General features: G+C 29.4%; 1 protein-coding gene across 2 annotated transcripts; it reads right to left on the reverse strand.

The window, feature by feature from the left end:
- Positions 1–4,277: 4,277 nt before the first annotated feature.
- On the reverse strand, positions 4,278–9,711 carry LOC101211117 (probable E3 ubiquitin-protein ligase XBOS32). Of its 2 annotated transcripts, none has more exons than XM_031881141.1 (10): positions 8,545–9,711; positions 8,376–8,435; positions 8,016–8,100; positions 7,734–7,909; positions 7,478–7,638; positions 6,699–6,757; positions 6,545–6,591; positions 5,980–6,123; positions 5,464–5,555; positions 4,278–5,228 (listed from the first exon to the last, which is right to left on the reverse strand). In XM_031881141.1, the coding sequence occupies exons 1-10, from the start codon at positions 8,661–8,663 to the stop codon at positions 4,702–4,704; spliced, it is 1,470 nt and encodes a 489-aa protein (XP_031737001.1). In that variant the 5' UTR covers positions 8,664–9,711; the 3' UTR covers positions 4,278–4,701. The 2 variants fall into 2 exon arrangements, with proteins under 2 accessions (XP_031737001.1, XP_004149076.1); XM_004149028.3 differs by having other exon boundaries at positions 8,016–8,087; positions 8,545–9,709.
- Positions 9,712–15,078: the final 5,367 nt, after the last annotated feature.

The raw sequence follows: 15,078 nt of genomic DNA on the forward strand, positions 1-15,078 counted from the left end.
CCTGTTCTTATTATTTGTTTCGTAAGCTTCATAACCCTCTGTTTGTTCTTTCCCAACTCCAATCATCGTCTTCTTCAACCTTTTTCTTAGAGGTTTTCGGAAACTTGTTACAAATTATATGCCTCGGGAAGGATTTAAGATCTGAGTTCCGCACTTGGTTTTCTCCACCTTTTCTTAAAGATTCGGAAAAGCGTAGTTTTGAGTATGTTGTTAATTGTTATCGAACAGAAGTTGACACCTTAATTTTTATTATAGGGAAATTCTTTTAAGCATTTATTGATTATACATATCGATTTATTATATTTATACTTTTCTCTCTTAATCTCAAAAGCAATGAACTTATAATTCAAATATGTTAATATATATATTCTTTTTCTTTGATTTTACTATATATATATATATATATATTAAATTTTTATGATTTTGAAAGTTTCAAGTAATTAAGATTAAATTCAAGTATATATGTTTGAATAATAACATGTTTTTTTGTAATGTAATGATAAGATTTAAATGTTCAAATTTATGACATTTTGAACAAATAAATGTGCAACATAATTTGTTTTAATCAACAAAAATTATTTAAAAATTTAGATATCATTATCAATATAAGTATAACTGATCAATTTTTAATCGTAACGTAACAAAACTATTTAAGTATATATTTTCGCTAAGAAATTATATATATCTTTCATTCACAATAGTAATGATAACTCAAAGAGATCAATGCATATTAGTTAATCATTGCTTTTGAAAAGTCTCTCAATACTCCATGTTATATGTTTAATAGAAACATAAATATATAGATCAATAGTTTTAAAGGATGTAAATTTTCAATTAAAAGCCCCGTGGTAAGGAAAACATTCCATCCTAAAAATCAACTATATTTTAGTGCTAGTAATTGGTTGAGACATAAAGTTTAAAAAGTTGCTTACGTTGAAAATTTATCTCATTGAAAAAATTGTCATTTTAGTTTCTTACATTGAAAAAATTGAAGAATTTCAAATTAAACCACATGCTTCTTATGAGATATATGAATTACTTTCTTACATTACTAATTTTGTTTTGAGATAGAACGACACACGCTATCTAATAATTTGGTGTGTTGTTATTATCACATTCCGAAAGAGTGAAATTTGTTTCCTATGACTTTTCTATTGTGAGAAGACTCAAATTGGTTCATTGGCATGAGAGCTTTTTCGTTTGAGTATTCCTTTTCTTTGTTTTAGTCTTCTTATTTCTCTTAATTAATCATTTAGTAAAAAAAATGTCATGTTATAATTGTTAATTAAGTTGACACAATGGTACTAAATATTTATTGACATGTTTCTATTCCTATCCATATTTTATCATTTGATCTCATCAGTACAAAATTAAAGCAACCAAAGGTTTGTTATATAATAAATATGATAGTTAGTATTAAATGGTTTTAAAAATTAAAAAGATGTTTGTATTTGTTCATTTAAATAATTTTTTTTTTAATTTGCAGAGATGTAAATCAATTTTCACTCATATCTAAGACATCAATATTTTATCTGTACTTTTATTGACATTTTTATTAGACATTTAACAATTTGTTAACATCTATATTTTAAACCAATTAACATGGATTTGATTTAAAAGAACACTTAGGCCTTTAAAATTTTCAAGAATACCACACCAAACAATGTAAATTATTTTTGGTACATACTTTGTCCCTGGTGGAGCACACCTTTTTCTGTTCATTCAAGCCAACCTTGTACTTCTAACAACCACTTCTTTTGTTCATTGTATATTACAAATTGTTGGTACTTTCGTTGAATTCTTATCTACTAACATTTATTTGTTTATAAATGAATACTCAAAATTTCCTCACCTTGACTAGACGATACAAGAGGTCCTTAATTATTAATCAAGGTTTATTATATCTTGACTAAATTAAACTACATGTTGATTAACTAACAATTAAAAATATATATTTGTTAATAAACCTAAGCACATGTATTAAGATCTTAAGACTAAGTTTGGTAGGATTAGATCAATTGATTATTCTTTTGTCCTTGGGTTACTTTAGACAACTATAAGGGTTATTAATAAAAATGTCATGAAAATAAATATACATCCAAAGCATGTAGCATATATATAAATAAATGATTGGATTGTCAATCTCAAACATTCATATATGCTAAGAGTAAACTCAAGAGACAAAGAGAAGTAGATAATCAAGCCATCAGAGTCATTTACAAATTTAAAGAAACAACCTAAAACTAAGAAAAAAATGTAAAGAAACGAATAACTTAGAAAAAGGTATTAGCTTGGAATGGCTGCCTCCCTCTCTGTCTCCATAACCCTAAAAATAGAATATAAATTTATAGAAGTAGGAGTGTCACAGCCCTATGCATCCCATCGCCCACAGGTCAAAGCCGCAGCGTTGAGATGCCATTGGAGAGTGTCGCTGCCTCATTGTTGTGCCGCTCTTGCATGAATTTTTTTATTTTGCTTCGTTGCATTACATTTGAACCGTCTCGAGAGTTTCCCATGTTGCTAACCTATCTAAACACTTAAATAAACATTAAATATATGGGAACCACAAACCAGTATGATTAAGGCCAACGACAATAACTTATTTGGAAAGTCATCATACTTGCACACTGTACAATGTGAAATAAGTGAGTAGAACATAAACTTCAACAATAAACTAAATACTCAAATTATAGAAATCAAGTTTCTAAAAAGTTGTACCTAGTTACATATTCGGTAAAAGCAAAAAAGTTGTTCAATAAAATCACACCATAATCTAGCTTCTCTAATAACTTTTAAACAAAACCCGTTCAAAATCTACTTTTTGTAACTACTTTAAACAAATTCGAAATCGAAATTATCTCTTCTACATCCAATGCAACTTATAATCGTCAATTATATCGTCTAAACTTTTTCAATAGTTTAGGTTAAATCCCATGTTTAATACATATGGTTTAGAAAAAGTTAAAATTTAGTCAATATTGTTAGAAAAAAGTTCCATATAAATGGATTTCATTGAAATTATTAACAATGTTTTATCAAATAATAGATATTAAATTTCTCTAAAACTATTAGCACCAAACTTTCTCAAGATCATATAGGACCAAGTTTATAATTTTAACAAACAATTTATACATTATTAGAAAGATAGGAAAGAGAAGAAAGGTTTTGAATGATGATAAAATTTTGGTTTGATTCCATTGAATTCCATGGTTGAAACTAAAAGTAAGTAAGAAGTTCCCATTGAGAGAAAGTTATTGAAAACTCCAAGTTCCCAGGCTCCTCCCCTCTTTCAATATCCCCTTCCTTTAATTACCTCATTTCTTTTCAAATATTACGTGATTGAGAAGCTAAAAGATACAAAACTCATTGTCTTATCATAGTTTTTCTTCTTGTCATGTCACTTTCCATCTCTCTCTCTCTCTTCTTAACCATTTCCCATTTCCCTTTCTTCTTTATATAAACAAAACCCTAATTCCCTTTTCACCTTCATCAACCAACCACCACCATATCTTCATTTTTCCCCCTTGCAAATTTACATCACTTCATTCTTCCCATGTCTGTCTTTTCTTCTCCTTATTCCTTTTCCTTATTTGCTCCTCATCTACTCCTCCTCCCATGGATCCTCTTTCCCATCATTTCCTTATTCTCTTCACTCATATTTTCACATTCTTTCTTGATACCTACTCCTCGCGACTTTGATGTTGTTAGAATCTAATGTCTTCTGGCGTTATCTCACCTGAGCTTATTGTGTTTTTTCTTTTTCTTGTTTAGTTTTTTTAAGCTTTTTTTCTTGACCTTGCAGGACTTGTAGAGTTTTATGTGTCCTAGTTAGTAGTTTAGGTTATATTTTTTTTTGTGCTTTTTTTCTTTTATCTTGTCCAATCTTCTCATCTTCACTAAAGTTGTTTATCCCTTCTTGAGCTTACAACTGTATTATATACTTGTAGTCGTGATATTTAAATATGTTTTTAATTTCTTCCCTATGATATCAAGAGTTTGTTATATTCTCTATTAAAGAAGGCTATATTGAGTAAGTTCATTGATGAATGATTAATGAGTTTTGCATGTAAGTGACGTTGAAAGTAACGGCTACTTGTTTTTATGGAAAATGCAATTAATTACAAATTTGACATAAACATAGAGAGTATACAGCGAAAGAAAACAACTCATACATGACTTCAATTTGAACCACCAATCAAGGTAAAACGACCTCCAAAACTGTGTTACAGTTCAATAAACATAAACTTTATCAAGAGTTTCGAATTTTACTCTCTAGATAACAATAAATAAAACACATTTTATATAAATTATGAACTTCCATATCATGTTCATACAAAATTCTCTGCATAGAGAGAAGAGAAACTTTGGACTTTTCTTCCAGTACAAACTTTGAAACTTCTCATTACACATATATACAAACCATCCATCAAAATCACCAAAACTCAAGCATTCTCTTTTCTTTTACAAGGGCCAAAAAAGGGCTCGAACATAAATCTGGATGGGGCTGAACATATTACACACCATCAAAATGGTTATATAATTGGATCATTTTCAGGGTATCATCCTTTTATCTTTTCTTTTTTCTTTTTTCTTTTTTTCTTTTTTTCTTTTTTTTTTTTGGGTAAGTGTATGGACACTGAAAATAAAGTAAAAGGAAAAAAATGAAGGTTGAAGAGAAAAAAAGAACTTCAAAGTCGATTATCAGCATCCGCTTCCAGTTGTTACATACTGATTCAAGGCAGATAGCCATGATCTCCTACCTTCAGATGCTGTTCTTCGAAAACCTGATGATCTTGAGCATCTCGAAACATGGTTCCTCATGTTCCTGTCAACATCGCAAGGAACCAAAGAGGAGCTACTACTGTGAGGATCTCCCATGCAGAGATTGGAGTTCAGTTTCACTGAAGGAAACCTCTGACAGCTAAGGGATCGAAACGATGCTCCGAGTGGAGAGATTCGGGAACAAGTGAACTCAGGCTTGCATAATGGCGTGGTTAATGTGGGAGGCTCTGGTGCCTCACCAGAACAAGTGCAGAATGATAAAGATAAACTGGTTCTGGTGATCTCTTTGGCAATTGGTTTCGTTCTAGGAAGTTTAATGAATGAAACTATGCCATTTCGGCAGAGCGGGCACGCAATTGAACCAGTCGGACCATGAGAAACTGATGATGTGCAGTTTGTGGAACAGAGATACAATGCACATCTCGTGCAGAACTCGTGATCACAACCTGCATCATTTCAAGATAATGTGTCCAGTTTATGAATTATAAGGAACAAAAAAAACACAAGCAAGTTTGGAAGTTGAAAACTAAAAAACACTATTTATAGATCAGCATATCAGAATATAAGTTGACAAATTTGATATGAAAATGACTTCAAATTCCACCACAGCTAACTATAAAATAATAGATATGAGATGATAATTTTTGGAACAAATTCTTCTCGTTTTTTAATCAAAGATACCTTGTGCAGCAACTGTGCATTCTCTCTCCAAACATACTACACATGGATCTTGACATGTAAGTAAAGAGTCACAACTTCTCCATCCACATTCTCTGAAAAAATTCCACAGGATCTCAAGTCAGTCCTCATACAACGTTCTGTTGAATTGAAACCGATTGAAGAAGAAAACACTAAAAGTAGAAATGGCTTCAAAAGAGCTATAACATACATTAAGAAATTGCTTAATGTAGCATTGGATACATTGAAATGAGCTACATAGAAAACTAAGCGAGAACTAGAAATGTAGAACAGGACAAAGGCATCTTCTTTTAACCATATTTGCAAAATATTAGATTGAGGCTAAGAAAATCCGAAATAGTAAGAATAAACTAAAGGTAGTGAAGTTTAAAACAAAATTGTTGATTATGAAAGGTAAAAAAACTTCACTGAAGATTAAATTAACAACCGAGTACGGAATGACAGCAGTAGATATTTTAGTTTTAATATATATATATATATTTGACAAGAATGACTCACCTAGCAATTCTAACAATGCTCATAAGGGGAAGAGTCAAATATGGTGAAGGGACAAGATTTGTCGCTACTGCTCCTGCTTCTCTGCTAAGAATTTCCACAAGCCAGTCTCGGTGCCATGAACGAGCGACCATCAAGGGAGTCCATCTTCAATAAGATAAAAGTAACATAGGATGATCTGACAACTTCAAGTTTATTGGGTAAGACAAATAGAAAAATATGAAGCTCCAGAAAAGAATCGTGATAATTTAATTTGGGTTACAGCCTACAGGTATTAAGCATGGAAAATCGTGATCTAATTAACAAACACAGAATCAGATTACAAAAATAAAATAAAATATAATAAAAAACAACACATGAATAGTTACCATACAATGCAAAGCATAGGATGCCTTTTCTTCAAGAATGGGAATAATAAAGAATCAAAACGAAAACCAACCCAAGAAACTAATTGCTACGAGATGCATACACCAGGCAAACTACAAATCCCACATTTCATAAAAGGATTGGACCTTCAGCAGGATTGAAATTAACCGCATTTGAATATGAATACTTGAGAGAAGCATACCCATTTGCATTTTGTGCAGTAAGATCGGCTCCCCTAGCAATCAACATCTGAAATCATAACATACAAACTATTATTTCATGTACCATGAACAAATATGGGTCTGAATTGTAAAAAGTTCTTATCATTTTCCTTTAGTCTTCAAAACAGATCTTACTTGACAGCACTGGGCATTTCCGCCACATGCAGCATAGTGAAGAGCAGTGCTGCCAGCACCTATATATGAAAACATAATCATCTTTAGGGAAATAAGTTCGAACTTAAGAAGAAAGCCACGAAATTCAATCTCTTGCAGCTTCTAACAGACTAATCCTAGCTGGCAAGCTCTGTGGAAAGAAAAGCATGGCCAATGAACATGTTTAACCGGATATGACTTCCATCTAGAAATTAAAGAACATACCTAAACCCAAAATATAGTGATACACAATTCTACATGTAAAATAACAATAGTTTATAAGAATTAAATGAAGCAAATTAAATTGTAAACTTTGATGCCAACTTGAACACAGCTCTCAACTGGCTAAAGTATTTGTCCTCAACCAAAAGGTTAAACGTTTGAATTCCTACACTCACAATGTAAATTTTTTTGCAGCAAGGTACAGAGCAGACCAAATTTCTTGAATTTAGGACAGTGACATGCAATGAATCATAATCCACTTTAGTGTCTAATAGAACATAGTTAAAACTAATGAAGCTGACATACTTGAACAGCTTTCCACTTCTCAGTAATGAGAAACAAGAAAACAAAAATAATGAAAAATAAAAAAGATGCTCAATTAACACCTTCATAAGCACAACTCATATTTACGACTTTACTTGAGTAGGATTTGTTCTATAGGTTGTAATATTGTGTCCTTGAGTTCTAAAAATAGAGCAACTCATATTCACTATTAAACACACAAGGGAAACAAAAACAGGAACTAATAAGCGAGTTACCTATTAGATCGATGGTGGTTCCATCTTCCACAGTAACCTGAAAAGCAGAGGCACCCAAGTCCAAAAGTAACTGCACACTATCAACGTGCCCATTTAGCGCTGCCATATGCAGTGCTGTGATGCCTCCATCTGATGTTCTGTTAACTACCTCCTTCAGAGCACTGATGGACGAGAAGCAGGAAAACATATTGATGACTTGATGTAGCATAATAAAACACGTTTATAACTGACTAGGATTAGATTCAAACAACAATACCCGAACTCAAACTTAGAAACTTGTTCTTCGTTGTTCGAACTACCATGTAACATATTCCAAAATTTTGGTGTACTGGGTACATAATCAGCAAGCAGAAGTCGAATGCACCGAGAATGACCATTCAGAGCTGCCAAGTGAAGAGCAGTACCTCCGTTCAAGTAATCTGCTCTGTGAATCTGATGTCTCCCAAAGAAATGCATGACAGCATCATCAAAAATGTCCATAAACTACTTTCATAGAGAAATAGAACTGGTTGAATTAAGGCTAAGGAAGGTAGCTCACATTGGCTTTAAAAAGTATAAGAGTCTGAACAACCTCCCAGTGACCATGTTGACAAGCTTGCATCAAAGCAGTCTGTCGATGAGAACTAAAAATTACAAATTTTGAACACTTAACAAAATAGCGTACATAATAAACCTCATCATAGCTCAACTCGTTAAGACATTATATAATCAACCAAAATATATCAAAGGTTCAAAATAATTCACATGTTGTTGTATAAGAGAACCAAATAACTCACACATAACAAAGGCTATAATCCAATCACAGTTTTGGTATTAGTTGATGAACAAAACGAAACATTACATAGAGGAAGTAACCAAATGGAACAAACTGAAAACAGAACAACATTCCAACTCGTACCTGACCCCGATAATTCCGAAGATTGATCTCGACCCCAGATTCAAGCAAGAGGGAGACAATCTGCAAAAGTATATGCAAGTAAGTTGAGTCACTATCAGAAATACATTTGGAAAATGGAAACTCTAAGTTGAAGAGAAAGGTCAATCTCTTCAAGAGAGGAGGAAAATACCTCATGGTGGCCATGAGCTGCAGAGTAATGGAGAGGGGAATTTCGTACACCAAAAGTCGAATACCTCGCCAAACGAGGATTGTATTCCAATAAAGCCTTGGCTTCTTGCAAGTCTCCATCTCTTGCAGCTGAAACTAAACGTTCCCCAGAAGCAGAACATCCAAAGGAATTCCCAACCATGCTTAGAAATTTCATTTTTTCTCCAAAGATTTCACTCACAACCTAAAATTATATCAAAGCCCAAGACCACCTTTCTACTTAATAGTCTCACCTAAAGTTTTGTATGTCCAATAAAAATGATCAAAAGGATTTACAAGCTAATCCAACCAAATTCACAGAAATATACAACCTAATTCCCCACCAATCAAACAGGAATGTCTAAATTGATAGGTCGCAGCAATCTAGAAATTCAATATATAAACAACCTTACAAAATCCCCTAAAATGAAGAGGAAGACGAGGAATCAGCCGGCTAAGGAAATGCCAAGGCAATAATCAAACAAACAAGGTAAAATACCAAAGAGAAGAAAAGAGAAAATTACAATTTCATAAAGAATTTCTCTCCACTTTCAAATTCGAAAAAAATCGACGAACCCCAATTCGAAATTCTTCAATAAGAATCTTCAATCGCCAAAACCCAATTCAGATATGAATCAAATAATGGAAAGCTAAAAAGCCCACTTACGGTTCCGAAAGAAAAGAGCCAGAATTACCAATAGAAACCTTCGATTTTCTCCTGCTTCATCCAAAAAGTGATCAAAATCCCGGAAAAATGGAAGCAGAAAAGAATCGAAGGCAGGAAAATGGGGACTGAAAGCCTTCCCCTTGTCGGGGTAAAGATCAGTCCAAATGAAAAAAATGGGGGAAATGGGGTTAAAGAGAGAGAGAGAGAAAGAGAGAAGAAAGAAGGTGGTAAGGATAAAGGGTAGTGACGGTTTGAGAAGAGAAACGTTGTAACGAAAATTTGCTAAAAACAAAGGAGCGAGTAATTACAACACAAAAGAATTGGGGATTGTGGATTAATTGATAGAAACCGAAAGCAAAAAATTAAGGGGATTTTAATTTTACAAGAAGCTGAACCAAACAAGAATGGAAAGGAAAAAGCAAGTATTAATGATTGGTAATAATTAGGCAGTGAATATATTAGGTGGGTTGTTCATGAATTGTTCTTTTCTTGCTTCAGTCCATGTCTTCCCTTCTTCCTCTGCCCTCTGCCCTCTGTCCTATGCCCTCTGTTTTCCATTTATTCATCTATGCCAATTTAATCTTTAGGTGTAAATTTATTTAAAAACAAACAAAAAAGTTCACATCTTTAATTAATAAAGCTTGGATTTTTCTTCTTTCTTTCTTCATTGTAACTCAATATCTGTAGATAGATTTATTGTCCTTTTAGGCTATTTATAAAAATAATATCACTTCCAAATTATTTGCAAAAATAGCTTCTTTTCTTCTTTTATTCAATGCATACTTTTATTCCATTCTTCTTTTTTTTCCCCCTCAAATTCATTGTTCTTTCTTTTAAGTTTTTACATGATTCTTATTTAATTCTCTATTTTACATTTTTTTATTATCTTTTATAATAAATCTCTACTTCATTCATAATTCGAAGAGAAATACAATTAAACAAAAAATATTCTGAATAATATCGTAATAATATCTTTTTAGAATACTTCCATAATTCAAATTATAAAAAATTATTTACTCATCAAAATATCAACATAAAAAAGAATTAAATAAGAAGATAGAAGAAAAAAAATCAAAATAAAAAAATGAATTAAATAGTGCAAAGTTGAATTGAATAAAAAAAATACAAGAATTTTTCTTAAGAAAAAGTATTCCATCTCTTTAAAAAGTAAGAAAAATATTAATTAAAAAAAAAATAAGTATCCAATCTCTTCATATTGAATAAGACAAGAAAACACCCCTATTTTTGCAAATAATAATTTACAAATCACTTTATTTCTTACGAATATCTTTTAAAACCATCCTAAAATGATCCTCGAAATTATTAACGTGAGTGGTATTTTAACAATTTGTGGGTAAGAGGTTGAGTCTATGTGGAATAGACCGTAATAGATGCATATAATTAATAGTCTATCAGACAATGACATTTTGCTATCCAAAATTCATAATTTTAATCGATATCGTTTATTAAATTTAAGGGTTTAACAATATTGTCAAAAGGAAGATCGAATTGATCATTTGAAGATGAAGATATACATTATGTGCCAACGATATTTATATCATTTAATACAAAAGAGTTAACCTATATATGGAGAGAGATGTCTCACCAAACATATATATAAGCTCAAATAGGGATAGCCATAGTGTAGAAGCATCCCATGCATTAATATATTATCAAAATTAGATAATTCTAAACCTAAATATATCATGAAATTAATATATTTAATAACTTATCTATCTTTTTAAATTTAGTATTGTTGTGCTTATGAAATAATCAAAATGAAATGAATAGAAGTGAAATAAATGAGTGTTCACCAAATTCTAGTATTAAATTTGAAAAAATAGATTAGAGTGTCTCTTGGTAAATCATATTAAACTATCATGTTTTAGGTATAATAATTAAAATAGTTAGAATCGTTAATTTTTGAACTATTTTAAAATATAGTAAAATAAATAAAATATTTAAAAATTATATCAGAAATATCATGATTCATCTCGAATAAACTATCTATTATGTGTCTACTTGCACGATGATAGCTATAGTATTTATCGTTATCTACCTATTCATTTCACCCCAAATTTTTATCTATATTTTTTTTGTGAAACTTTTGAAAAAAATAAGTTAAACTTCTAAAAAAAAAGTAATGTCTAGAATTATAAAAAATGAAAATGAACTTTATCTAATTTTTAAAATTAAAATAAAAATAAAATTGGTTAAGAGATTAATGTAATAAATTTAAGCTTAATTTTTTATATCCATTCACTTCTATTTTTATAATTTTTATATTTACTATTTATCAATATACTTCCCCCAAGTTTAATGAATTATTTTTTTTGTTCTTAAACATAGGGGAAAAAAAAAAGTAGAGTTTATTGTTCAAATGGACATTTTGGAAAAGATTTGAAAAAGAAAATAAAACAAGTGGTATGAAAACTATTTGCAAAAATAGTGGGAATTTTTTGTTTTATTAGGATTAATAAAAAAATATTTTATTATTTTTTTTAAGTTCAATCTTGAGAAAAGACTGAAATATTATTTTTGTTTTATCTTTTTATTATTTTATTACAACTCAATAAATTTATATAAACATGAAAAGATATTCCATTTATTTTCATTTCATCTCTTTTTTATTTATATATTTTGAACTTTGTTTTCCTTGTTATAAGTTCACTTTTTAGAATTCAATAATTTTTTCTGCCTAATTGTGGATCAAATATAAAAATATTGTAAAAAATATAAAAAATCCTTATAGTATTAGATAGCCAAATCTAAACGTGTCTCACAAAAATAGCACAATCTAAACCATCGTCGATAAAAAAACTTTAAAAAAATCATTTATATTTAGCCAAATATAAACGAAACAATCGTTTATAAATAAAAAAATCTTGAAATACATTAGTTAAAATTTAGCTACCTAAATTTAAACCATCATACTAACTTTTTTTTTTTTTTTTTTGAAAAAGATCGTTTAGATAGCAATATCTAAAATATCGTGTACCTAAAAATCTTGAAAAAATCTAAATGTTTAAAGTATAAAAAAAAATTATTTTTTTCCGTTTAGATAGCAATAGTATTTTTTATTGTGGATCTATGAATTTTTTCCGTTTTTGATATTGTTCTATACCGTCTAAATATTTACCACTTTGTTATATTTTTTAAAAGATGGAAGATTAAACTACATTTAGAATCTAAATTAACAATAGAGTGCTTAATTAATTTTCTAAACTTACGTTAAATATTAAGCATTTTATTGTTAATTTAAATGAAAGATTGTTTAAATGTTCTACATATGAAATAGAAAAAAAAAATATTTAATTCTTAAAAATGGACTTATAAAAATGAAAATAAGGTTCAAAATAATAAATAAAAAAGAAAAGAAAATAGAAGAAAAAAAAAGATTTCATGTATATATAACTTTACTAAGTTGCTATAAAATAAAAATATATATATATATAACAAAAATTAATGTTTCTTAAATATATATATATATATATTCCAGTCTTTACAAAAACAAAAAATTCACACTATTTTTACAAATAATTTTCATACAAGTTGGTTTTCTACAAATTATTTTTCAAAAATTACTAGGCAGCTAATTATATATATATAGGACAATGATGAAAAAAAAATGTAGAACTATTTATGATATATATAGGGGGACCTAAATTGAAGCCTCTTCTCCATTTTCATTTTACTTAATAAAGCCTAAAACTACACACCTAGCCTTTTTCCAATTGCATTTAATTATCAATCCAACAAAACCCCAATGTGGAATTAATGATGGGAAAATGGAACAACTAATAAACAACCATACATTTCCATTAATTTTCATTATAATTAAATTCATACTCAAATGTATAGAGTGTATTTAAATTAAATAATTACAATGTTGAGAGTATATGAGGATGGTGATGATGATGATGAGAGATATCAGCTTAAAATATGGAATTCATGTGTTTGTTGAATGTGTTGTTTGGAATCTCTTTTCTTTCTCAATGGTTCATTGCACATACTCAACATGCAACCCACTCATTTTATTTCTTTATTTAATCATCATAATTCCTTTCTCTTCCACTGTCCATTTTTTTTTTCAAATTAAAAGGTTCAACAACTATTTTAAATCTAAATTTGAAATAAGAAGAACCAAGTTATTGGAGATGAAAGGCACCTAAATTATAGTGATAATAAATTTAGAAGTTAGCACTAAAAATTAAATCATAGGGGGAATTATAATGCATATATTTTTGGTTTGGTATATGTGTAATGTGGGACTTTTTTATGACAAAATAATTAAGGAAAGAGGTTTGAGGAGTGAATAATGATGAGGAGACCATTGGACTTAATTAAATAAACACCAATCTTTTTCTTTCTTTTCAAGGGCTTTTCTTTTTTCCATCTTTTTCCTTGTTTCATGCCACTCTGCTTTCCATTTTCTTTTTATTTCTCTTTCTTCTTTTCTCTAAAATAATGCATGAAAAATATTACAATTTTCTACACGTGACATGTTTCAAAAGGTTGGAAAACTATGTTTTTATTTTGTTTAGGTTCCAGTTTATTATTATAATCACTTACTTATAAAACTACGTTTTTATTACTATTAATTTATAGACATAGCATGTTATTTCAGTTCATATTTAGACTTATATTTATTTTTATTTATTATGTAAAGTTAACATTCCTAAGTTATGTTTGCTTCCTAACTAAAATACATATTGTGCTTTATTGTGTATGTTGTATTAGTTGGAATTGTAATCGTTTCATATTATATAATTAGCTTTAATTTTGTAGCTCGTTGATGTTTTCTTAGATGATATTGGTTTTTGGGCTTGTTGATATCTTTCCTAGATGATCAGTTGTCTTTCAACTTTTAATCTTCTTTGAGGATCGACTTTTAAATTTGTTGATCTTGTTGAATAATTTGGATCGACCTCGAACTTACTGATATCTTGAGTCGGCTTTAAAAACATTAGAAGAGTTATATTCCAAACTTTAGATCTTGAAAAGCTCTAAAACTTCACCCTTCAGAGCTTGTGTGTGCTTCAATTTTAAGTGCATAGGACAAGTTATATTTTACAGGTATTTTAGAGCATCAATGCCTAGAAATTCGAATCGTTAGAGAGTTTTGGCCATCAATTAGTTCAACCAACTTTTTAGAAAATGAATTGGCATGCAAGACCTCTCTTTATAAGAGTTTTTCCTTAAGCATAGGCCCAATTGCTTGTTGGGCTTGGGTTTAGGCCCAATCTTTTATTCAGCCAAATTATTTTTAGCAAATTAGATTTTTTTTTATTATTATTTTTCAACCGATTTTATCCCTTCGTAGATTCAACTTATTTTTCAGATACAATCTGTTTGTGCAGACTAAAATAACAGAATATAACACAGATTTACGAATACAATGTATTTGCATATCATTCAGTGTTATAAAAATACTAAATAAATATTTATTTTCGAGTGTGTTCTCATTTAACCAACATCTCCTAGACTTCAAATCAAATTATTACAATTTACATATATATATATAATAATAATAATAATAATAACTATTTAATTCACGCTCTTTCTACTAGCCATAAAACAATGGATAATATAATAATAATAATTGTTTGCTTTTAAAATGAAGGAGATAGTGTTCTACATTTTATTTTACATTAATAATAATCAAAATAAAAACAAACTGTTTGTTATATCTAAATATATTATATAATTAATTATTAAAAACACAACAATTTTTTATTCAAATTATTCTTTTCTTTTAAAGCTTCCAAAATTACAAAAGCCATAACAACGACCATATTCGAACTTTTCAAAAAAGAAAACGTTCGAATAGTTTCAAATGATTTTCTGTAG

The sequence above is a fragment of the Cucumis sativus genome, chromosome 2 (genome assembly GCF_000004075.3).
Source record: "Cucumis sativus cultivar 9930 chromosome 2, Cucumber_9930_V3, whole genome shotgun sequence".
Taxonomy (NCBI): domain Eukaryota; kingdom Viridiplantae; phylum Streptophyta; class Magnoliopsida; order Cucurbitales; family Cucurbitaceae; genus Cucumis; species Cucumis sativus.

Bases quoted from the DNA above. Each gene is read 5' to 3' on its own strand.
- LOC101211117 (XM_004149028.3), bottom strand. From the start codon at position 8,739: ATGAAATTTCTAAGCATGGTTGGGAATTCCTTTGGATGTTCTGCTTCT. The intron at 8,436-8,544 runs GTATTTTCCTCC...ATACTTTTGCAG, and splicing joins CAGCTCATGGCCACCATGAG to ATTGTCTCCCTCTTGCTTGA. The intron at 6,758-7,477 runs GTAACTCGCTTA...TTTCATATATAG, and splicing joins AACCACCATCGATCTAATAG to GTGCTGGCAGCACTGCTCTT.